This window comes from Platalea leucorodia, assembly GCF_965183815.1.
Source record: "Platalea leucorodia genome assembly, chromosome: 10".
NCBI classification, from domain to species: Eukaryota; Metazoa; Chordata; class Aves; order Pelecaniformes; family Threskiornithidae; genus Platalea; species Platalea leucorodia.
The window spans coordinates 21,717,054-21,742,707 of NC_138832.1; the positions used below are offsets into that span (position 1 = coordinate 21,717,054).

The window sequence follows — 25,654 nt, forward strand, 5'->3', positions numbered from 1 at the left end:
AGCGTTTGGGTCTCTGAGCTGGATTCTGAAAGCCATGGCTGCCAGCTCTTGTAGGGAATTTGAGTCCTCCAAATTCAAACATAGCCTGCTTTAGATAAGGAGGTGAAGTCAGTAGCTTCAGACAGTGGCACAGCTGCCATTTGCCAGAGGTGACATCAACTCTATGGGCCCACGCTAGTATTTAGTGATTTTTTTTTTTTTTTTCTTCTTTGTACATAGCTACGTGGTGGTGAAAAGGGGATTGACAGTAGAATTGGGAGGAAGAAAAAGTGTATTTCCTTCAGTATCCCTTTTAAGTAACCATGGAAGCAAAAACATAGTAGGAAAAAGTGACTCCTTATAGTTTTATCTTAAATTCACGCAGCACTTTTGGTGTTGATCCTATTTCCTTAAAACTCTTGAGACTTTCGTTTTTCCCCCCTTCCTTAAGAGAAGATGGTAATATAATCCTCTGTCGGGAGGGTTGCAAGCTTGGCTTTTGGTTTGTCTCCTCAAATCTTTAATTGCTGTACGTTTAACTTGGCAATTTAATAATGGTTTTTCAAGATGGAGCAGCCAGGTAAAAAGTAAAAGCATGATGAAATGACCCCTGAATAAATAATTTGATTATGAGCTGCTGTGCTGTTAAAAAAACCAAACACAAAACAATAACCTCCCCTCCAAAAAAACCAAAAAACAAACCAAAATACGCACACAAAAGGATTTTACAGAGTAATCGGTGGCAGTGAGGACCTTGGCCTTTGTGCAAGTCCAGTGCTCCTCCAGAGGCAGAAATACAGGCATTTCTCGGAAAAGGGAGAAGACACCACAGGATTCTTTCCTCCTTTCTCTGAAAAAGCATTCACTAGACTGACCTCTTAAAGAAACCAGTAAAGCATGTGACTTATTTTATGAACTTTAAAATGGAACAGACTTAAGAAGTACAGTCTCCATGATGGAGTCATCAAGTGTGTTTCCCCTCAGTCACGAGTGCCATCTGTCATATCCCAAGCAGTTGCTGTCAAGTACCAAAGCGAATATCTGCCACTTTCAGGCTTTAGCTATGAATAATGCCTCCTTTCTTCTGCTGTCACTGAGACAGCCTTGCTTTTTTTCTACACAAATGGTTATCACAGCTAAGTGTTGGTGGTTTATCTTCTGGTATTAGTTTGTCTCCTGAAGTCAACTTCTCTTTTTAATTAGAAACACTGACTGATAGTTCTGGTACAGAGTCAAGTTTTTTGCATGTTTTTGCTTACCCTTCTAGTAGCTGGATTATTCAGCATCAGCCATGGCTATTGCGGCCACGTTGGCCACTCTGATACATGTGAAAATTACATTAATTGGTATAATAATACATGTAATACGTGGCTAGTTAACTTATTTATGGATTTGATATACAGAGGTACCCCTGTGACTTGATAGATGTCTTTTTGCCAGGCCTGTTTATGCTCAAAATTAACTTTTTGAACTAGCAAGTAGGGACTGCGGGGAACAGTTAGCAGCGTGTCCTGGAGCTGGCTGATGAATGCTCTCCGTAGGTCAGGAAACGCTGCCTTTTTATGAACAGCAAAAGAGCTTAGAATGGTACAGAAATTTAAGTGAATGCTGGAGTCTTTTTCTTTTCAATTCTGCTTTCCAGAGTTGTGTTGCACTACAATAGCTCTGCATCGCTTACTAAAACAGCTGCCAAAAAAGCCACAGCTCTACCGAAGGCAGAGCTGACCTGCTTCGTGCTTCAGCCATTTCCGCACCTAGCGATTGTAGGTCTGGCTGCGGCACCCCTGTACTAACAATATTCCTGGTTTTGTGGTTAAGTGTTCGGTGGCTAATTGCTACAAAACAGTTGCCTTTGCAGAGGCTGTAAGATAATTCTCATCAAAATTACACAGAATTCTGGGGGTTTGTTTGAGGGGGGGGTTTGTTGGGGGGGTGTGGGGGTGTACGTGTGGTCTGCGAGTGCCGAGATGTGGGCTCAGGGTCTTTTTTTTTTTTGTGGGGAATCCAGTGTCAGCCCGGTGATCATCCAGACTTGTTTCCTTTGGCACACCGTTTGATTATCGCTCTGTTACGATTTGGTACCAGACCAATGCTCTGGGTTTTTCAGGCTGAGCAGAATCACAGAATTGCCGTGGACAGGGGTAGCAGGATATAGCTTGCAGTCATAAGCGTATTTTATCTTTCGACAGAAGCACAGAAAAATCCATGAGTATTGATTTCTATTGGGCACGATTATTTTTCTTCAGATTGATTTTTTTTTTTTCTTTCTTTCTTTCTTCATTGGGCTTCTTGAAGTATGCTGTATAATAATGAATTTTTAAAGCAAAGATTTGAGCCTGAAATGTGTTTTTCATTTTTCTTTATTTTTTGTGGATGGGTTTTCAGCCTTTAAAAGGGAGAACAGAAGAGTCGTGCAGCCAAGTCTGCGCTAGTCATGCTTGCCGCCTCCTTTTCCACACCATGTTTTTATATATGAAAGGCAGGGGCTCAAATTAAATTAACACCTGAAGGCTGTGCGGGATGGATCCCTGAGCTGGCAGCGCCACAGAGCGCTCTCTTTAGATGCGAGCTCTTCTCATTTCGTAGCCCTTAAAAACAGCCTCAGAGCCGAGCCGCGCCTCTTCTGAAACCCCAGGATGAAAGAAGCAGCGATCAGATCTTGTGCTTTGGGGTGTGAGCTGCTTGCGTTTTTAAGTGTGTCAGTCTCTCTTAAACTGCCGCAAATCTCTCTGCCCTTAGAAGGAGCAGGCTTCCATCTGGCTGCGTTTGCCCACCGGTCGCCAGACGCTAGGGTGCCCTTCTGTTCTCCGAGCGCCGCTCGCCACGCAGTACGGTTAAAAGCGTGGTGTTTTGGCGGAGGTGCTCGGGTCGTGCACCAAAGGACGGGCCCAGCCCGTGCCCTGTTGCGGCCGGGCTGCGAGCGCTGCCCGCCTGCTGCCCCTGCAGCCTCCTCCGCAGCTACGCTAGTCCCACTCTCGCCCGCGTGCCTTAGCATCCGTTGCGTTGCTGCTGTTCGCTAGAGGCGCGAGTCCCTTTCTGAAGTCTTCCGAATTGTAAAATCCATCTGTTATTGAAGATAATTATTATAAATACTGTAGAGAAAAACGACGCTGATTCTGCCTGCCAGCAGCGTTAGCCTGCAGGGTTATCGCCAGCCATCGCTCCTGTGCTCTGTTTTCCCCTTCATCACATAAGAACACCAAACCGATTCCTACAGCAAGTTGTTTTTCTAGCTGAGTTGTTTTGTTTTCCTCTGAGCTTCCAGTTCTCTCTGCAGTGCTGCTGGATACCTTTCTCTTCTATAAAATTACACCATCAAAAGACTGCGTTATACGTGGAAGCTATTCAACATATAAATCCAGACCCAGACTTCCAAGTAACCACTTTTTTCATAAGGGAGGAAGATAAAACCCTTGCACCAGGACTTTATAGCTTTGAAATAAGATCAGAGTTTAAATTTTGCAGGGCAGGCCTGCATCTAGAAACTCCTACACATGATCAAGTCAGTGCTGCTTACCAGATTTCAGAGTCAGCCGAGTTGCGGCAAGCATGAAGGAGTTGAGCCAGTACGAGCCGTAGGCTAGGAGCACGTACGCAGGCAGTTACCGCGCTTCGGTCGTCTCTGCAAGTGCGGCCGTCTGCAGTAACAGGAGCACGTGCCCGAGTCCTGACAGGGTGGTTTTATGTGGTAGGCTCCGTTTATGGCAATACTTTTATTCCCGATGCTAAATCTTGCGTTCCCTGGAGCAGGCGAACATGTTGCCGCTAGCTTCGGGGTGCTGGGGTTTACCCCAAGATCGGTGTCATTCTGTTCTCATAGAGCAACGGCTGCTTGACTTCGTTGTGTTAGAGAAAACGGTCTTTTCAGAGAAAGCAAAACATCCTCTAAGGATGAAATTAACGGCCCATCTAACTCCCTCTGCCCTCTCATCTATATATTTTTTCCTGTTCCCTGCCCTGCCTATTTGCATTTTCCAATCAAATCTAAAACTGTGGTTCCTGGCTCTTTTTAAACCAGTACTTTTTAATATTTGTCATAGTTGAAAGCAAAAAATGTTTGTTTTAATGTTTGTGGTGATAACGTGAATGTGTGATTTGTATTACTTTTCAGGAAGCGCAAGTAAGAGGAGATAAAATACACTGCAAAACTTCTTCCCCTGCCTCCCACCTCCCTCCCTGGTCAACCCGGGTCTTCGCTGCTGCGGCACATCTGCCTACCGCTGCAGGGACGGCGGAGAGGATGGAAGCCATTTTCAGGTGCAGTTGGGTTCCCGTTTCTGGAATAGGAAGCACAACTGGGGATTCAGGGCCTTAACTTTGAACTTCTAGGCCTTCTGATGTGAGTGGGAATGCGCACATCCAACTTCAAAATGTCCTTTTTTATTTAAAAAAAAAAAAAAAAAGTAGCCTTCTGCGTTTACGTGGGTATTTAAAATTCTGTAGCTGGGGCTGAGCTTTGGCACAGCTTTTGATCCTGGGCTTTGGCACAGCTTTTGATCCTGGGCTTTGGCACAGCTTTTGGCACGGACTGTGTTTATTTCCGTGTGTGTCCACGTTGACTCCCTTGCGCAGGAATCTTCTGCGTTTCAAGGAAAGGGATATCGCCATTGTTTAACTTGAGGAAACTCTTGTTTTACTGGCGGCTTGACCAAGAGCCTCTGGTAGCGGATGGAAACCTTTTGAAAGGTATCTGCGTGCCTCCAGTACTTGAATGAGATTGCCTGGAGGACAGCTTTACGTGAGCAAATTCCGTGAATGCAGTTACACGTCGTTGCTTAACGACCCTTTTACAGCGTTAGCTATATTGCTGTGTGTTCCGGTGTGGCTGATGCAGTTGTGCTGGTCGAAGGATATCTTGGGGGAGCAAATTAAAAGGGAATTACACTTACTTAGACTTCTTTGTACAAGAGGAATTGCATTCACGCAGTGCATTTTATTTACCAGCACTTCCAGTGGTTTGTTATTTTCTGTTGCAGACAGGCTGTAATGAACGTTTTTGGGTTGGTTTTTTTTCACAGCCAGGTGTTGTGCAGCTCTTGCCCGTGAACGCTTGCTCCAGTTTGGGCGGCTGACTTCACTGTAGGTAAGCAGGACTGCGCCGTGTCTTTCTTATGTAAATACCAATAAAAGTCTCTAGAATTGGAGCCCTTAGGTGCTCCTCTGACCACTGACCCCCCCTTGAGAAGTCTGTGCTGAACCCGATTTTAAAAAACTATAAAATGTCAGGCCTGTTGCTGTTCATAAATGTTTATTATCAATAGGCAGCTGGAAATGTTACATCTGAAAAGGTAGAAACACCTTGAATTTCAGTAGGCGTACATTTTTGGGAAAAAAATTAAACGCTTTTTATTTTTTTTCAGTTTACAGTTAAGCTAAAAATACACATAAAATAAATAATTTTATTTATTATGTACATCATTTCGTTTTTACATGTTATATGAGGGTATGACATGGAGTCTGCACTACGGACAGAAGAGGTGCAAGTAGAAAAGAACATAAAACTAAGCGTTTGTTTTTGCTTTTTGCTCTTCCCTTCTCTCCCCCCCTTTCTCTAGGGGTGGCTGGTACTACTCAACCGGCAAATGCTGAGGTCCCCGCTCCGTCCTTACATATGCAAAACTCTTACGACATCTAAAAGCTCTTCTGCCTGGAAAAGGCCATCGAGTTTTTGACCAAAACTAAAATAAAGGAGGAGGAGGAAAAAAAAGCCTCACCTTTTTTATCCCATGAAGTAAAATGGCATTTTAAAATATGCTCAGGTGTGAAACCATTTCTGTGATAGCTTTTTTAATGAAGATTTAATTTGATATTAAAATTCGATTGCTAAAAAAACCTGTTTGCAGAGTAAGCCCGGGTCTCTAGGGCTTACCATATAGAAAATAGAGTACGTAAGCATCTGCTGCCATCCTTTGCTTCTCAAAGATCCCTAGCCCTCTAGTTCCCAGACCCACCTTATAAACACATTCGGTAGTTTTGAAATAAGACTGTACAATACCCAAAAAATAGCTAGCCCAAAAAGTGCCCCCTTGCTCAAAAACAACTATTTATAGTCAAAAGGCATTTCACTCTGTTGGCTAAAGGTATCACAGTGTTCTGTTAGCTGATGTGCTAAAAGGCCAGCTCCTTGATCGATCACGTCTTGTCCTAAGCGCATCGTTTCTTCTGGCTTAGGAGTTACTGCTGATGCGGAAATGCTTTATCGGGGAGAGGAGACAAAAAATGCCCCAAATAAACCGAGTAAGCCGTGCTGGAGGAGGACGTGCTAGCCAGGAGGAACGGGCCGCGCTGTCTTCCGTAGTCGGTGAGCCGTTGATTGAGAAGGGTCTGTGTGTAAGGAAAGAACTGCGAGATCGGTTTGGCTTTTAAGATTGTGGGTGCTTTGAGCTAGGTTCGGGGGGTTCTGTTGCCGCTGTGGTGGGGGGGTTGGTTTGTTTTGCACACCTTAAAAAAACAGAGCGGGTAAAAGTCTTTCCCTGAAGCATAAAACACCATCAAACATTCAGAAGATAAGGATCAAACGCTTCTGCCTTGTAAATATACTTTTTTAGATAAAGCGTGTTCTCTTTTTAAAACAATCCTTCTTGGTCATGAATTTACTCCAGAGCAGTAGTGTTTCTGGGTGGAGGCAATTATGTGAATAACATATAAATGACTTGTTTGTCAAAGTGTAATGGCCTGAAATGGGGAAAGAAGTAGTGTGAAAATGAAATTGAATCAAATTACAAATGTTTAGAAAATATGCTAATGTGGTGCTCCCCGCCTGCTCCAAAAAAGAAAATCCAGTAAGGGATTGACTTTCGAGTTGCTAGGTTTTAAGTTACAGCTTCACTGAAAACTACAGATTATTTTGGTAACAGTTTATTTTAGATGCTCCTCCAGTGAGCTGATTTATTATTCGCTGTAGTCTCACCGATTCCCATTGATTTTACCGTTGCATGAATGAGCGTCACTGATGCTTCCAGCAGACCTGGGCAGGCTGCAGCCAGCAGTGCTGCCCGCCGGGGCGGGCGGGAAGAAGAGGTCCTTACGCTGCATCCACCCCAAAAACAGCTCCAGAGAGTTTTAGTTAAGTAACAACTTTCATTAATTCTAGTGGTTTGGATGTTTTTGCTGATTTTTTTGCCGTTCTGTTTGACTGCAGAATTGCAACGGAGGTGGGAGGGGGATTCCGTTTCTTTGGAAATCAGCCTTTGAGGCTGCACAGAGCTTTCTCATGGATGTGTCTGTAGAGAAGTGTTAGCGCACTGCAGGACAAGTTAACTGGTTGAAGGAGAACTCGGCCAGAAATTAGACCAAAATTGAACTTCTTCCCGGTTAATTGAAATGTGCTTTGCTTTGGGATTTTGACCTTTGGAAAAGGGACGTAGAAATACCAAAGCAAAGCTGAGAAGTCCCAAGGGAAGCGGGACATACACTTAATGGTGTGAGAGCAGCAGGTCCTTGTGCAGTTTTGTAACTGCCAGAAAACCCAGCAGTAGATCAGACCCTTGCTTACACTGTTAGTACCTGTCCAAATTCCCGGTGCAGACACCCTGCCACTGCTCGCGTTCCTGGAAGGGAGCTCAGAATGCTCGTAGGGCCCTTCCCGCGCAAGTCAAATCTTAGCGCTCCTGTAAGACAAACCAAACACCTTCATCCTGAGTAAGCACTGAAGAAAAACAAATTGTACCCACAGCGAAAGCGGGGCGAAGAGCCCCCTCGTAGGGACACGGGAGAGAGTCTCCCGCTATCCAGGAAGGGTTCCTCCAGCAGCCGCCGTGTTGGCGACGCACCGCTGCCTGATCCTGCTCCTCGGGGCAAGAGAGCGGCCTCCCTTTGCCCCAGCGCGTTGCGCACCCCCGTCGCACCCTGTCACCTGCGTGACTTGCTGCCCCTGCCAGTGTGGGGGGGAAGTGAATACGAAGGAGGTGATGACATGTGGCGAAATTTTCTTATAGCCCTGCTCCGGTACCCTGCCGTGTGCGTGTGCCTCGGTGCTGCGCTGCCTGTGGAACCTCCCCATGCTTAGAAGTCTGTTGCATCAACCAATTTTAACCTCTTTAAAAGGTAAGGTTTTATATTTATACATTAATATATTTATTTAAATACTCTTAATATTTACAGTGGCTGTTTCTGCTAAAAATCATGTTACACGTACCATCAGAAAAAGGATGAAACACAAATACAGTAAGGTGACATTAAGGGTGAGACATAAATGACAAAAGCGAGGGTGTTAGAGTTTAGGCTTCCAGGGTATGCTGCTCCTGCTCTCTGTCTACCGCAGAAGTCCCCTAAATTCCCTTTGTGGGAAACCATGCTAGTTTTCTACATGGAAAACTATCGTAACGGACATACAGTTAAATCCTAACCTGAATTAGTTGTAAGAAAATAAAAGTACGTACTACTGCTACGAATATTAACGACTTACTGTATATAGCGCCTTTAATTTGAAGATCTGAAAGTGCTTATAAATAATGAACTAACCCCCCCTGCGAGGTAGGTAAGTATTATTATCCCTATTTTACAGATGGGGAAACTGAGGCATTAGAGAGGCTAAGTGACTTGCCCAAGGTCACAGGTGAGGCAGTGGCAGAGCTGGGACTAGACCTCAGCAGTCCTGTTCTCTAATCCTGTGCTCTAACCGCTGTGCATGCTTCCTCTGTAGGGACCACAGATACAAATACTTGAGTATTTACATACGTACCAGTAAGCGAATAATACACAAATGCAGTTATCCAAATAATCTGCAGAGATATGTCAGATAATTTCTTGTTTCTGAAACAACTTCTTTAATCTCTGACCTGAGTACAAACGCCTCCTAGCTCTATTTGATATTCTTAACCCCGGATGTTATTTGTTAACTTTTTAATTGGTGACCGTTCGTAAGTGTGCTGCTTTAAAAAGCCAGGTGAAAACGACACCCGGGATGGGAGGTGAGAAATAAAGCAACTTCAAGAGCAAGAAACCTAAAGTGGTTAGGATCTCTATTATTCTGAATTCCTTGCATATGTGTAAGGATTATTGAAGCCCACAGAATAAAGGCCAGGCGCGTACCAGCTGGAGCACAGCCGTGCAGCTTCAACCTGAGCCAAGGGAAAGTTTAACTCCTCACAGGAGAAGCTCGAAGCGTCCCGTCAGCTCCTGCCCTGGTGGCCTGCACAGACAGCGCGGGGGTGCTTCACCGATTTCTCTGAAGGAAAGAACAGCTTTCACTAAAACATGTTTTCTTTTTGAGCAGTTGAAAATGGAAAAATGCTAGTGAAATCCCAAATACTGTGACTGCAAGTGAATTCAGAAAAAAAACAGGCTTTCCTTATCAAATTTATTTTTCACAAGATACTTTAATTTCCCTCCCCTGAAGCTCCTGTTTTAGAGTAATAATAATAATAATTCACCAGCTGCTGTAAAGCCTGTTGCTACCAGAGGGGATGCATAGATGCAAAGAAACAGAATTTTGCCTTTTGGGGGACCAACTTGGCAGTTTTGCAAACTCCTGGACACATGCATTAGTCACAGCCAAATCAAATATTTGTGTTAAATTCCAAAGTCAGCTCAAACTAGCTCATAGCTGGGAGCTAGGAAGTATCTGAGTCATGAAACAAATCCCAGGGGAGCCCCAGCCAAGCAGCCACGTGACGAACCTCTCGCCTTTAACGTAACATTATGGAGAGACGTTTGCAGACTGCCTTATCCATCATGCTGCTCCAATGTGGCAGTTCCTACCCCTGCCCTTTCAGGACACAGCAGGGGACCGTGACTCACGCAGTTTGCACAGAACGGATTTGTGCTGCCTGATGCTTTTACATTTTTTGGGGGGCACCACTGCAGAGTTATTTGCGTTTCGTTTTGTTATTTGTACCTGTTAATGCAGTGCTGCATTTGAATGACACAATATAACCCTCGCCAGTAGCACTGTGCTTGCTCTCGTGGAAAACTTAAAAGCCTTTCTGCTGTCCAAGGATACGAACCCTGCTTCTGTCCCATCCTCAGACTCAGTTGATTTAATCTGCATAACTGTACTTGAATTCTTTTCACTCTTACTCGTTACACAGGAAATTCCATAAAGATTTGCTGGCCCCATGTCAAGTAGAGTTCATAAACTGTAGTGTGGTTAGGTGAGGCATAAAATGATTCAAACCCTTTCCTTCATCCCCCTGTAGCCGCTCTTGCTAGTGTTCACCTTGCCAGAAAAGTGCTCAGTTTGGTTTATTAAACCGCAGGGCTTTTACCGTGAGCTGCTTTGAGCCTTGCTTTCAGTTGGTTCTGACTGCAGCTCTCGCTTAGCGATGGATTTGCCTCTTAAAAGACTGGGGTGCTGCATTTCTTCACAACTGATCAGCAAGCTGCTTCTGACCCTCAGATTTTGCAAGTCTCCTTGTGTAGCGCCAACGTCAGTTTGCTCGGCCCTTCATAAAGGAAGAGGAGATGCAGTTTTCAAAGACAATTCTAACCCTCAGTTACTATGAAAGCCTGAAATCTGTTGATACAAAAATGCTTTTCACTCTGCCTTAACTAACGCATCTAGAGGCTTAAGTGTTTGGGGATTTATACTGCGTGCTGGTAACAAGACTGGTGTCATTTATAAGCGAGGAATACAGAAACATTTTTGAGGCTCTGCTCCCAGTTGCTCAGTGTTTTTGACACCAGAGCCGGCCTAGAGCCATGGGCCCCACCTTGAGGTCTGCACTGAAAACTTCCCCTGGGTCCGGTCTGTTGGCATCTGCAGCCCTGCTACAGGAGCTGGCTGCACCGTTCGCGTTTACCTCTCTGATGTAGGTGTGCTCTCACGACCTTTAGCTAACGCCGTATAGGTGCCCAAAGGGAAAACCCAACAAGGTCGTTTTCCTTAAGGAGAGGAGGGAGCCAGGTTTAAAACTTGGGCAGAGCATCCAGCTGCAGGCGTCCCAGCGTCTTGTCGGGGGGGGGGGACCGCCGCAGTGAGAAATCCCTCTCTTCCTGCCCCTCCGTCCTGCCCTGAGAGCTGCTCCTGCCCCTCGCTGGCAAAATCTGACCAGTGCCAAGGGGGAGGGGTAGGTTTTCCAGCATTATGCTTTTACAAATGGAATTCACCACCCAGTTCACAGAAGAGGTGATTTTTGGCAGCCACCCTGGGGATACGCTCCAGCCTACGTAACCTCTCCTGGGAACAGAGCCTTCGGCGTGACTGCAGGAGCGCAGCGACGAAGCCCTGTCGTGTGGGAAGGCCGTTTCTGAGCTCCCGGTCAGGACTTGCTTCCTCCAAGAAAGCAGCTGACTAATAACAGCTCTGAAGTGGTGGTAAGTGCCAATCATCTGGGTTTCTTAGCAACACCGCAGAAGAAAGTTCAAGTATCACATTGGTTTTTTTTTAAAAAAAAAACACATCACGGTTAAAAATTCAACCATTTTGCCCTTGATGGGGTTGTCTTCTCCCCTCTCTGGTGCTCCTTAGGACAAAAGCAGAGACATTCTAGGCCCCGTCCAGACACTACCACACCTGGGGAAATAAAAGATAACATCTACTGCCGCACTCCTTTTTGTTGCACCTTAGAAAAGGAACTGCAGAGACTTTCCAGGCTGCCAGGTGCAGTTTGAGCTGCTATTGCTTAGGTTGCTTTTCAGAAACGCAGCTCACAGGCCCAGGGAAGACGCTCCCTCTTAGCACTTGCCGTGTACCAGGAGGATGGTTTTCTTCCGAAAGCCTGACATCCGTCAGAGACGCAGCAAAAAGCGAATGCAGCAGTGGAAGTAAGATTAGGACTTTCAAAAACCAGGTAACAGCTCAAGCGGCAGGGTGTAAGGGGGAGGCTCAATGCTGAGCTTTGGTTCAGCCCATGAGGAACAGAACCACACTGAGGTTTGTGTTTCAAGCAGCCACAGCTGGTTTTGGGTCAGTTCATCTACACAGAAGTTGGGAGCAAGGCCAGGTGCTGGATTCTACTGTCAGCCTAACTAGAAGGTTATTCTCCTCCCTCCAGGGGGAATTTCTTATGGGAATTAGGTAAATAAGCAAATCATACCATGTTCTAGCTGGATGATCAAAGGGGTCTCTTATTCAATGACGATTTACAACATTACTATAATAAACAACCTGAAAAAACACATACAACCGAAAGAATCAGAGGTCATATTGCTTAAAGAAAACAAAAGCCAGTTATAACCTGAAACCCTTTCTAAAAAGATGTGAAATATGATTCTCAGCCTTCTGCTAAGCCACTGCTCACCAGCTGGTTGCGTTGGTGACGAAAATCGAGCAGGATGCAGAGCCGATGGGGTTGGATAGCAGCAGTGATAACCCAGCGGCGGCGGGATGACAGTGAGAGCTCTGGAGAAATCCTTTACTCGGCCACCAGCCTGTCTGAAGCCTGTGGGGTGTGAAGACTAAGACTGCATCCGAAGGGATTCCTGTGGTTTATAGTGACCTTATAAATGGTGAAACTTTCACTTTAGTATTTGTGAGTGTAAAAAAAATAAATTAAAAAAGGTGCACATGGCTATAAAATAGGCTAACATAAGTAGTTATACACTTTTTTTTTTTCCCACCTGTGGACAGAAAGGAGATAGGAATGCTGAATCAGATGAGAGCAAACAATTACAAATAACTGGCTAAATTTTCCAGCAGGTGTTAAGATAGCTTTACTTATAGCCGAGTTGTAACGTGATCCTCCTGCCCGTCTTTCCACTGGTTTATAAACAAGTCACAAGCCTCTCCCCATGAATCAAACACATCCTCTGACGAGTCTATAAGTTTGGAATTAGAGGAGCAAATACTGGAAGCACAGTGAAGGGAGCTGGTACAAACCACAGGGCACTCCTTGCTCTGTCCCGTAAGTCTTGTGTTCCCACTGTAGTCCACCTCATTGAGGTTAATTTCACTTTTGGAACAATTCTCTTCTCTCTCTTTATCAATCTGAGAATATTTAATGTCTTTCCACATGTAGTGTGGCTGAATAATTCCATCTGAAATAGTGTACATGGGTTCTGAATTTGGTTCGGGTACGTGTCCGTTCATCTTGGAGAAAAGCAGGCCCAGTCTCTTAAAGGACTCCTTCTTGGAGCTGGAAAGTCTCTGAACTCGATTTCCGTTTCGGACGAAGGAGCGCTTGCTGATCCCATTGCTTTTTGGCTTCTCTTCCACCATACCGATCCCAGACATAGTTTTAATTAGAGCAGATACGTTGAAGTCCTTTTTTTTGTTGGCTACATTGAAAGACACGCTCTTGGCTTTGGATTTTTCTCCAGCACCATCCTCATTTGTTTCATCCTTTTGGGACACCTCTGTGCTGCTGGTAGAATAACTTCTCCTCTGGGGCTTCCTGTTTCCTAAGAGGTCAAGAACTTCATAGCGAAAACTTGAGATGTCCTGTTTTAATTCCTAGGGCAAGAGGAGACACGAGTTACACTCAGCAGCTTTATCTGTGACATGAAAGAATGATCACATTCCTCTGGGAAAGCTGTTAGAGTTATGCAAACGGCTGATACCAAATCACATTTACAAGAATACCGCATACATCTTCAATATTCAGTGACACACGCACAAAAAAATACTGGTAATCCTGAAAATTGGAGACCTCACGAGATCTTTGTCTCCAAAGGCTGTGGGACCAGCCCTCTTGACCAACCCCTTCTGCCCACCCCACCACCCCCAAAAAAAGTCAAATAAGACAGTTATGGAAGAAGGGAAACACTCTGAAATTTAGAAATACGGCAGGAATCCTGTTTAGTTGATAGGCCCAACTTTAACTTTGTCGGTAAGTGTTCTTTGTAGCCATTAACCCAGACTCATTCTGTGGCGCTGTCTGGGTTAGGATTAGGAATGTGATGTTGACTCAGATCAGATACTTCATTCCTACCATTTTCCAATGCTTTTGTCTACATAACATATTATATGTTAAAATCTGGGAGGTGATCCTATGAGAAGACACTCAAATAACAATATTCTCCGCTCAAAAAACCCCCAACATGCACATCGTATAGCTTCCCAGCTCCAGTAACGGTCCTATTTCCACAGCAGATTACAAATCGCCTTAACAAGTTAGTGTGAACTCTGCAAGAGGCTACTTGAATAAATATAATAAATTATTATTAAGGAATAATAAATTACCTTGAAATTTTCTTCAGTTAAGCCTTCGTTGGTTTTGGAAGTTCTTATCATTGCTGCGACGTATCTTTTCACAAGATTTCTTATCACCTCCTGGAATAGGAAACAATAAGAGTGATTCAGCTGCTGGCTCAGACCAAACTCTGTCCTTACTGCATTTCACCGAGTTCTTACCGACAGTGGCTGTCCTGACTCTGCTGTCTAAAAAGAAAATCACTTGCCATTAAAAGCAGAACAGTCGCTTTTAAACAAACCTTTGGAAAGGGTTATATACCTTCCATCTGGACTGCGCAGTTGTTAACAACAGCGAGCAGGTATTTGTACTTGGTTTGTATAGGTAAAAGTTGTTGAGAAAAAATTCTTGATGTTCTTAAATGTCCTCAAGCCATTTAATCTCAGCTGCTGAAAGTTTTTAAGATTACCAATCTCATGTGTATATGCTGTGTGTCCTGACAGGCTAAGCTTGCTATTTGAAAATTGCTTATCAAGGATTTGAAAGCCAAGGAGGGTATGTTGACAACAAAGAACCCGAAGAGCAGCCAGGACCCCACGGGGCAACGCACGTTCGCGTTAAACCACATCTGCCAGCTGCCTGGGCGGTCCCTAACGGCAGGTTAGAAACGCCTTCCAAGGCTGCTCGGTGTCTGTGGCCAGTGCTGGAAGGACTGAATCGCACCCGCATGGCTTCTCTAAGGGCTCTCGCTCCTCTGTGCTACCTGGGCTCTTTGTTACAGCACATGTTTTCGGTAGGATGAGATCCATTTTGCTCTGTGTTCGTGTACCTCCTTGCTGGCTTTACATAAGCAAACTGGGTCTTCGAGCTTGTACGTTTATCTGTGCTGGCCAACATACACAGAGGATGATCTCTTTCTACAGAAGAGACTACTCTAAACCTTCCCTTCGTTTCCCCCATTTCATAAATAGGGATAACAAGTCTGAGCAACACCAAGCACGAAGACGGTCTCCGCACCAAGGTTTTACTGGGAGGTTTTTTAAGAGATCGCACTGTTGGTACTCGTAAGCTATGCTGTGAAGTCAGAAAGTACCAAATGTCTGTTGTCAAAGGTAACTAATTATGTTAAACATCAACTTCAGATAAAAATACTCTTCAAAAAGCAGGAGATGTCTTAAGACAAATTACTAATGGCTTTTGACAGCCTAGCCTAACGTACCACCTAACATGCTGGAGAATTTTTTTTCCTTCCAGCCTGCTGGCATAATACAACATCACACTGAATTCAAGTACTGAAGCTGGTGTTTTTAATATGGTTTCATCCTTTTATAGGTTGACTTTAATGAGTACTTGATGACAGGCAGGCTGAGAATAAACAAAACCAGCAAAATTCAACAAAGGAACCATTCCTCCTTCCTGAGCTGTCCAAACCAAAAGAAAATCCCAACCACTGTTTTGAGTTAGGGATGCTTTACAAAAAAAGAGGAGAGGAACAATTCAGGAGTGTGTAAAAATGCTGCAGAAACAGTTTTAATCAGGATGGCGTGACAGCCTGGTCCCTCTGACGGCAATGGGGATGTCACCTTTGACTTCAGCAGCCAGACTGATTGATGCCTGGCAAGTTTTCCACTACTTCAGAGGGGCTGAAAGGCTAGGAGTGATTTACTGAACCATCCCACCTCTAATGAGGAATGTTACAATCCATGATAAGTAAAATCCTCTTAGAGGACCTACATTTATCAAAATATATTCGAAAAGCAAGCAAGAATCAAGGTATTAGAAAATGAGCAGGAAGAAGAAACAGCAAGTAAAGACTTTACGTGCTCAAGAGTTTACCTGGTAATGTTGATTCTGAATCAGGTTGTCAGCGTGCCGTTCCTGGAAAGAGAAAGGCACAGATATGTTACCTGCACAGTCCTGGCTTTAGAGCTCCTGATGGCTCTTGGCAACCTTCTACTGCACCAGCGGAGCAGTGGCCCTTGTGATCCTGAACACGCACAAGCGCCCTCGAAAAATGAAGTATAAAACCATGCAGCAACGTACTGTGAATGTTTTGAGGTTTTCATGCCTCTTCTGTTCGTTGTCAGAGACGTCGCCTGGGCACAGCTGATTGTGAATCCACTTGCAGAGGTACCAGACTGACTTGGGACTGGGGACAATGTTAAAAGGAGGGGGCAGAGTGGCACCTTCATCAAAGTAACTCATCCAGAGCTTCGTCCGTGCAAACTTCCACTCGATATCCGCATGGTCCTACGAGAGAAGGACAGAGACTATCAGCAGCTTCAGGCAGGCTTTCCTGGAGCAAATGCCCGTGGCTGAGGAGGTGACATGTGAGCAATAAAGGATTTCTCCAGCTGCAGGCGAAGCAGTATCGCTTCTCCCATCTCCCTCGCTGGGGGTGTACTTAAAAAAATCAGTGTGAAATGTAGCTAGAGTGTAAAAATACCAACCGCTGAGAAATGAGATGATAGCAATATTCAGCAAAAAGAATTTCACACGCTAAAGCCCGGCTTTGTCCTTTAGAGGTCGTGCTTATTAGTTTGCCAATACAAGAAGCAAGAAACACATTTCTTATTTTGCTTTTTGCTAGCACTTTCATTACCACAAACCATTGTTTCCCATGTCCAAATCCAATGAATTCTTACATTCTTCCCTGGAAAAAGATCTTTCGTAGTGTTTTTTGATTTGTTTGTTTTTTATAGCATCCATTAACTCAGGACGTATGAGGAAGTGACACATTTTATGCCTGCTATATTTTAAATCTTGCCTGTGCGTTATCCTTACACATAATGGGAGACATTTTACTGTTCGGTTGGGGGTTTTTTTCATTTATATTATCACCACGCTAGCTTGCTGTGCTCTAGTGTTTTTCACCCCAACAAAGTAAAGGTGGAAAGTTAACAGCAGCATTTTACAGCTGCACAGACAGGCGCACGGTCCATGCAGTCACCAGGAAAGGAATACTGAGCCTATGCAAGACACCGGCGTTACAGGCTGCAGACGCTGATCCCCAAATGGAGCTATTTGCAATCCAGTCCGCGGAGTCACCAGGCTGTCCTGCCCAGTAACAAACTGCGTGCTCCCTTCAACATCAGGGCAGAGACAGCTACCTACAGCCTGTATTCAGAGGGATACTGGAGCTATTCCAAATGGATTTCATGCTATTTTGTGCTAGTTTTAAAGTTAAAAAATGCCACTGTTTTGTATGCTCTGCAGAAATTCTGACATTAGACAGAAAAGGAAGGAAATAGTCTGAAGCCTTCAAACCAAGTAGTGGTGAACACAGCTTACAATAGTACATGGAATTTAAATGGCAAATTTGTGCATTGTTATCATTGCAGAGTATAGTGCTAAGCTGATGGTTATGACATTTTAGCTGTTCAGCAGTTACGTTAACAGCATCCGACACAAGATGAAACCAAAGCCGCGATGATCTAGGCTAAGTAACAGCGCAAGGCAGGAGAAAAGGACAACGCGGGGTTTTAAGCTCCCGAGGAGATTTCAACCAGGCTGGAACAAGCAGCCCTCTGGAGCGGGGGACGCGGGGCTGCAGCTCTCAGAGACCAGCAGTGAAGTGTAGGGCAGGGAGTTTAATAAAATATGGCTGAACATCATGCCCAAAAAATTACTACACTGGCTTTCTGGCTACGCTCCAGTGCTCTGACATGGGTAAAATATGCTCACATTTTGACAGTGAGGTGCAGCTGAACTCCATTTTAGTAGCGTATCCAAATTATGTGCAGCTCTCAATTTAAAATGACTGCCTCAGTGGCCCAGGAGCACATTAGTCTCTGCAAATGGTCTGAATCAGCCCAGAACACTACTGTCCCTTGCCAACTTACCGAAAGGGCTGTTTTCAAGCCATAGGTAGACTCAGAGAAGCAGCCTGCCATGCCCCTTTTTGCCTCATACATTATCAGACCCCATGAGCAGGGAAATTGCAGCATCACCATGAAGCATTAGAAACTGCTGCTGGTGGAAATGAAGTTCTGGGTAGTAAAAAATGCAGTTTGCAGCAGTAGAAATAATTGCCACCAAAGAAAAAAAAAAGTTCTTGCTCATTTTTTCTTCATTTATCTCTACCTGCAGGCTGCAGCAAGCTCAGCAGAGCTAGAGGAGAGCAGGACAAGCTGGTGCCACAGAGCTGCTGTTCCTCCTTCCCAGACTCCACGTTAGTGCTCTGAGCTCCACAACCAGCCCACAGGCCGACTCCTGCCTAATAACTGCTCAGGGTTAAAGGCAGAGGTGTCCCAGCCTCTTCCAGAAGCAGGGATGGCTGCTCCCTGCTCAGTCCTAAAGGCGCACTCATGCCCATCTACCTGAACTTCAGCTGAAAGAGTCTTCAGAAGGACAACGAATGGGCGGCATCACACGCCAGGTGAGCCACGGGGCCGCTGGGGAGGGTGGAGATCAAATCTCTGCTGCTGCTCCCCATGCTCCACCTGGATGTGCTCGCTACCGGGGAAAACCCGCTGGTGGGTGCATCTTGTAAGGCGGCAGACAAGAGGTGCATTGCTGGTTCAAGCATCTAAAGCATTTTGCAGGGGAATAGCTGCGTGAGACCAGCAGTGAGTTATTCAGCCCTGCTGTGAGTAAGCCCTTCTCAGGGTGCGCAGGAACTACAGACACCTGGCAATGCTGATAGCACGATCTGGGGCAGCTGGAGAGTTTAGGGTAAGGCAGTAGCTGAAGGAGAGTGCAAAGACTGTTATTTCGGATGGAGACATCTATGTGTTAAGTTCTCGTCAATACAGAAGTAGGTGTAAATGGCCTATTGAGGAGTCAGAAGGGAGAAGGTAGTTTGGAGAAGGTTATAAATCCACCTTTCCCTTCTACAAAGGTCCACCCAAGGTCCAGTGTCGGTGGTGGGGTGGGATCAGGTGCGGTGACCTGGCAGCAGTTTCCTTCAGCGTGTTATAAAAAGGCCATGCCCTGGGCAGAGGTGATTTAGCAGTGGATGTTGGATGCTGTTTGTAGAGGAGGAGAAGGCAAATCTATAGCTTGGGGATTGCAAATTAGTTTCTGGGAAAGGAAGGAAGAAAAGGGCTAAAAAAGTTCTTCTGCACAGAGTGCTTTTTCTTTTTGTTCTTTCATTTTAAAATAGCTTAAGGGGACTGCATGGGCTTGACTGGGGCTGAATGCGAGTGCAGGGCAGCGCTGTGAAACTTAGCGGGAGTTTCTCATTGGGGAAGTTCTGTGGTTTGTCTGAACAGATCCCTGTTGGTCTAAATGTGTCTGTGGGTGAGGCTGGTGGACGCTGGCTTCAGCCCCCACCTGTATTTCCTCCTGTGCAGTCTCGGTCAGCAAGTGCAATATAACCTCTCTTAAAAGACAGACCCTCTGTACAAAGCTCAAAGTATCTTTTCTTTCTCTCTCTTTGCTGCTGCTGTGAATTCCCCAGGGTTTACGAACTCAGCCTGTCTCAATTATTCACCTTGATGTTTTGAGAACCTGAGCAAATCAGATGAGAGCTCCTGGCAGCACTTTTGTGTTGGAAATATACAGCAAAGAGACATTTCAATTTTACTGAGAATCTCTGTGTGTGCCAGGAAACCACCATTTTCTTGGTTAGAGCTCTCTTCAGTGCTGTAAGTGGTGAAATCTGCACACAGAAATACAGCTTTCCTAACTCTCCTCCCTGTGTTGAGGTTGTGGTTTAACCCCAGCTGGCAACTAAGCCCCACCCAGCCGCTCACTGACTCCTCCCCGCTGGGATGGGGGAGAGAATCAGAAGAGTAAAAGTGAGAATACTCGTGGGTTGAGATAAAGACAGTTTAACAGGGAAAGCAAAAGCCGCGTACGCAAGCAAAGCAAAACAAGGAATTCATTCGCTCCGTCCCACCAACAGGCAGGTGTTCAGCCATCTCCAGGAAAGCAGGGCTCCATCACACGTAACGGTTACTTGGGAACACAAACGCCATCACTCCAAACGTCCCCCCCTTCCTTCTTCTTCCCCCAGCTTTACGTGCTGAGCATGACGCCATACAGTGTGGGATATCCCTGGGGTCACTGGGGTCAGCTGTCCCAGCCGCGTCCCCTCCCAGCTCCTTGTGCCCCCCAGCCTCCTCGCTGGTGGGGTGGGGTGAGAGGCAGAAAAGGCCTTGACTCTGTGTCAGCACTGCTCAGCAACAGCTGAAACACCCCTGTGTTATCAACCCTGTTTCCAGCCCAAATCCAAACCATAGCCCCATACCAGCTGCTGTGAAGAAAATGGACTCTAGCCCAGCCGAAACCAGCACAGTTGAGTACCAAGAGTACCATGCTTCAGCAATCCTTCAATACCCAGTTCAAACCTGAAGCGCTCGTGAGTTCCAGCCAGTACCTCACTCACTGCATTGGCTGTGAACGTGGCCTGGTGGACCACCCACCGTGCTCCACGTTTTTGGTGCATCTCCCCCGTGACTGCAGGCCACTGGGCAAGATTTACATTTTTGAGAGCTGCCCGAGTCTGAGCCGCCTTTGCATCAAAGCTGTTACAAAGATTGCACGTAGGTGAACACTCAAAGCGAGCTCCTGAATACCAATACAGTGAGAGTCCAACCCAAGGGCCCTTCCCTTGCTCAGCCTGGGCCTGGCCACCACACACCCCGCAAAGCTGCGCAGCGATGGAAGAGCCCGGACCTCCTGCTGGAAGGTTCAGTGCCACCTGCAGTGGTGCTGCGCTAGCCGCTGCTCTACCGAGATGGGTCACGGGAGATGGCCTGTTGGAGCCCGCTCCCAGGGACAGGCAGCACGGACACAACCCCGGCAGGCTTCAGCAGAAGTGGGGTTCCTGAGGGAGAGGACAGGAGGAAGCGCAGGGGCTCTGCCCCTGCACAGGGAGCTCAGCAGTGCGAGACGTGCCCCGCAGCGCTCCGCCGTGGCGAGGAGCTTCGAGCAGCCCCGCTGCGCAGCGAGGACAGGATCCTCACAGACCTGCGCTGTCTCATACAACGTTCTTAGATGACAACTTTTTGGTAACATTTATAATAAGCTAAAGAAACATATCCACTAGCTTTGCAAGTGTGACCTTGTTGCTTTAGGAATTTAAATCCAAGTTTGGATTTCACTGTCCTCTCTTTGAGCTCCTGTTGCTCTTGCCCTTGTTCTTGTCACCATTTTCCTTCAAGCACTGCTCATCATTTCAGCTACAGAACACTACTTCTAAGAGGGCCGAGCCCTCAAGCTCAAAGAACACATGAATTCAAAGAAACCAGCACTCGGCTTCTCTGTGAGAAAAAAAACTGTATCACTTACTATCACAATGCGAATGTGTCATAGTGGCCACATAATCCTCTTGCAAATCTCTGCCATTTGAAGTGAGAATTAATCTCCCGTACAGATTTCCCCGTGGGATTGCTGAAGCCATCTTACTGTAGCAGTTGCGAGGATTTTCTAATTCAGTCAAAGTGATGTATTCACAGATATGTCAGATTTTAAATAATTACCTGCTACACTAATTATTCAGGATAATTCAAGCATTAATCTCCATCTTTATATCTGTGTAGAAAATCTGTTGTTTACATTTTGTGAAATGTTTTTTAGAAAGATTTCCATCACCATCTCCTTGCTGGGCCATATGGCTTAGATCATACTTTGCCAAATAACGGCCAGCTTCTCAGCTGGTACCGACCCAGCCAGCAGAGCCCTGGCAATGCAAAACTGTTTCAGTTCTCTGTAGGAGACGGCTACCACTGCTGCAGCCTCTAGGTTCCTCAGCCTCTTCATGTGTTTTGTATTTCAGCTCCCTTGTGGCTGGAAAGCTGATGGAGGAAAACGCTGTTACTGTTAACTTAGCACATAGGAGCTGAAGCACAGGGCTGTCCTGTGGGAAGCCTGCGGCAAATTGGGAGCCCGACCTTGTGACTCTTGATTTAGCATCCCTGAAAGCACTGAGATAGTCCTGAGTTTACGTTAGCTCAGGGCTGATAGGCTAAAATGGATTACGGCAGCTCCCTGCACTGCTGTTGCACACTGTGGTTAGCTCTGGATTAGGATGGTGTGGAGCCTGGTACAAACACTCAGCTAAAACATGATGCTGAGATGACGGTAACGCTCAGCAGCCAGGCACTCCAAGATCTTCCAACTTTTCCACTGTAAAACAATCACAAGACAAGAGTTACTTAAGCTCCTCTGTGTTACACAGAGGTGCACAAGGGCTTCTGCCCCTTCCTCTAACGAGAGGGAAGAAGCGTGGTCCTGGGATGCAGATCTTCCCCACTCCCCTTGGAAAGAATAACGTATAAAGATACCTAGCGTCTTTCTCGCTGGCACAAAAAGGGCTCTGTGTGCCTTTCCTGTGTTTTATTATACAAGAGTCAGTGGGCTGAGCTGGACATCAGGCTGCTGCCTGTCAGATGCAGCCATAGATGGCTGTGACAATGCCCTCAGGACCAGGCTGTCTGGCCGTGGCTGAGCGCCTGGGAAGGAGGCACGAGAAGCTTTCCCGTTGTGCCAGGAATGCTGGCAGAAGCCGGCGTGATTTCTGCATCAGGAGTAGCAGGGCTGCTCTCTGCTGCTGTCCCAGGAGGTGCCAGCAGCAGCCCCACAAGATTAGGCAGTGCCCAAGCCATAGTACTTTCCTCTAGGAAGGAAGGAGGAGACACAGGCTTCACCTTTAAAATGTGCTCACTGACATCTCGTATTTGCAGCCTATTGAGTACGGCAGGCTCGGTGCCTGAGAGGCACAGGAACTTCAGAGGTGCTTTTTTGCTGTGTAATTAGCTGCGCTGCGAAGTGTGGGAGAAGTCATTAAACTCTATTTAGTGTTATTTCTCTCTCACATGCCTCTTTATTGCTCTTTGCTAAACCCAGAGCAGGAAACAGCACAGAAAATAGATCAGCAATGGCTTTCAAGCAGGCTAGCACAAGCAACACACCCTTGTGTGTCCTGAACAGAAAGCATTGCAGAACGAGGGTCAGGAGAAAGTTAATCTTTACAGAAGCCAACGCAGACACATCTTGTGCAGTTTCAAAGCTGTTAATTTTGTAATATGTGTTGGGCAAACTGGTAATAACGTCAGCAGAGCTTGGGGGTTTAATGACAAGCTCAGAGAAGCAAGCAGCAAAAATCCAAGCAGGCTATTTGAGGTAAATGATGCTTAATATTTTTTAAAGAAAAATATGTCATAGAAAGAAAAAAAAAGTCTATGAGAAAAATCAGGGACTTACAAAAGCAATTAATGCATAGGTAATTCAGCTGCAGCTGACAACAAATGTCTGTGCTTTCAAAGCTGGGGACGACATAGTGAAGGATAAGAACTTAATAGGATCAATCTCAAAAATAATTCAAGAAAAATTACTAAAGGAGGACAATCTAGCATGAGAAAAAGCAATTAGAACAGTCAGGGAATGAGACAGCCAGAGAAGAGATGAAAGCAGTGTCTAGCACAAAATCACAGACTGCACTGGGTAAAGCAGACGGAGTCCTGACCAGCCACCAGCCGCTCACACCAGGGAAGCTGCGGTGGCCCCACGCCAACCCCACACGGCTTTGAAGAGGAGCGTGTGGCCATGCCCTGGGGAGAACAAGCCCATGGCAGATGCAAACCAGCACCTACAAAGCGAAGGAGCGCCCAGATGTGAGGGAAAACACAGTCAGAGAGCTGCAAAGCAAACCCGGTGCACGAGCACGCAACGCAGGCAAATGGGGAAGGGGCGTGCGGTGCGGGAAGGAGAGCTGCGGGAAGGGCAGCGGCTCAGCCGGGGATGCGGGGCACTGTCTGGCTGCAGCACAGAAAAGGAAAGGCACGTTTATGAAGCATAGGCAGGCCCTGAAGAAATACTCATAAATAAATACCAGCACTGGGATACAAGAAAAGTGAATTCTTGGGCCAGGATACAGTAAAGACTTGATTTGAGAAAAGAGCTATCCTTATCTGGTAAAAGGCAGAAGGCAGCAAGGCCCTTCGGTGAGGAAATCAAACAGAGCCCAAGGGGGGAAAAAAACCCAAATCTGAATTTTTACTAGCAGACATTTCAGATAAGCCATCATTGGGATTGCGAGCCTTAAAAACTTGACAGCTGGATGAAGATCCCAGTCATGGTAGAGCCCGTAAAAGAACACACTGGAACAGAGGAAGTTAGGAAAAGCTGCCCTAATGTTGCAGTGTCCGAGGTCCATCACTTCAAGCAGATCAAGGGAATGGCCAGTTCGGCGTCAACAAGTCACACAGCACGGCCACTGCGCTTTATAATGAGATGGATAAAGGACTCCCTCTTTGGAGCATAGCCAGAGAGGCTCAGAAATTGTGGCAATGGGGTAGGTCACTGGTTGCAATGGAAAAGAAAACCACTAATGGCTTCTGAATACGCAAGGTCAAGTGAAGAGTGTGGGCGTTCACTCCTGCGTGACACCGGAGCAGACCCATTAGATGAGCTGGTGCACTGGCCGCCGCTTCCCCGGGACGGACCTCCATACTGTGAGCTGGCTGATTTTCCCAGCTCTGGGGAATCAGTTTGTTTGTACTTGGAAAATGCATGCTTTAGCATCTCTGCTATTTATATCTTCCATGTGCAGAATATATTCATAATTAAAATTTTTATTGTAGCTTGCAATGCACTACTTTCCACAACGTATTTAGGTTATATATATCAATTACCTTTCATCTCCCACCAGCATATTGGATGGAAACAACGACAGCTAATGAGAAGGCCAGGGAATATTCTATTTGAGAAGACAGAGAGAACTGTGGATTGTGCTGGTTTTAGTGCAGTTACATTATTTGAACTGACACCTTTTTTTTCTTCAGTCATATTCCAGCAAAGTTCAGTTTTTATTTTAATAGTCAAATAAATCAGAACAGTAGGAAGGTCATGCAGACAAATAGTTCTCTAAAAAAGCCTCAGCAGGAAGAAACAAGGAGAAGGATATCACTAAGGCTTTGTTCTTCCTGCCATCCATTCTCTCTCCTTTATCGCTGCCTGATAAGAGCCTCTTTTCATGCTGAAAGTCAGAGAGATAAGGCGCATCTGTGCTGATAACGTTAACTACCTCCAGCCAGGTCAAAATCAAGTAATTTACACATGCCCGTAGAGAAATGGTGGGCTGAGGAGGTATGTCTAACCCAAAGTGCTTGAGTGTTGATGAATCTGTTAGTACCATGGCAAAAAAAAAAGAGCTTTGCCTCATATCTACTTGCGCTATTTCCAGAATATTATCTTTGATTTTTTTCTGCATAGCCAGACAGCCTGGGATTTGAGTCTTCCAAGGAAGAAGAAATGTCTTGAAATTTATTGCTAGGCTGGTGGGAGGTAGGTACAAAGGAGAATCAGGTACTTCTCTGTACCCCTCTCTATTTATTTCTCGTTTCTTTTTTTTCCAAGAGAAATTAGTCTCGAGAAGAAAAATCCCAGTTTGGATCCACATGTGAATTTCAGATCCTAGGATCCAGTCTCTGCCATTATAAGGATGTGATTTCAGCTGTGAAATGTGATGTCAGCTGCGACAAAGGTATTTAAAGATCTAGTAGTTTATTTATGTTATTTAGGGCCATTTGTAACTTTTAGATCTGAACTCTGATTCTGAATAATCACAAAACACATCTGTTGGTCTTTGCCACTGACTCCTATGCTACAAGAATGTTTACCGGAATATCTGGTCACATCGAGCTGACCAGAAGGGCAGTAACACAGTAAATTCATTACTGGTCTGACCCTGGCAGCTGCTTTCACGTGTTGCTGGA

At 45.7% G+C, this 25,654-nt stretch overlaps 1 protein-coding gene across 1 annotated transcript in view; it reads right to left on the reverse strand.

Annotated features, from left to right (window-relative positions):
- Nucleotides 1-12,577: 12,577 nt before the first annotated feature.
- TRPC5 (transient receptor potential cation channel subfamily C member 5) overlaps nucleotides 12,578-25,654 on the reverse strand; it is a gene marked incomplete at both ends in the record, with an annotated part of 68,288 nt that continues 55,211 nt past the window's right edge. The window contains 4 exons of the mRNA XM_082323601.1: nucleotides 12,578-13,312; nucleotides 14,042-14,131; nucleotides 15,828-15,869; nucleotides 16,035-16,241. Coding sequence (XP_082179727.1) covers nucleotides 12,578-13,312; nucleotides 14,042-14,131; nucleotides 15,828-15,869; nucleotides 16,035-16,241 — 1,074 coding nt within the window. The remainder of the gene's footprint in view (nucleotides 13,313-14,041; nucleotides 14,132-15,827; nucleotides 15,870-16,034; nucleotides 16,242-25,654) is intronic.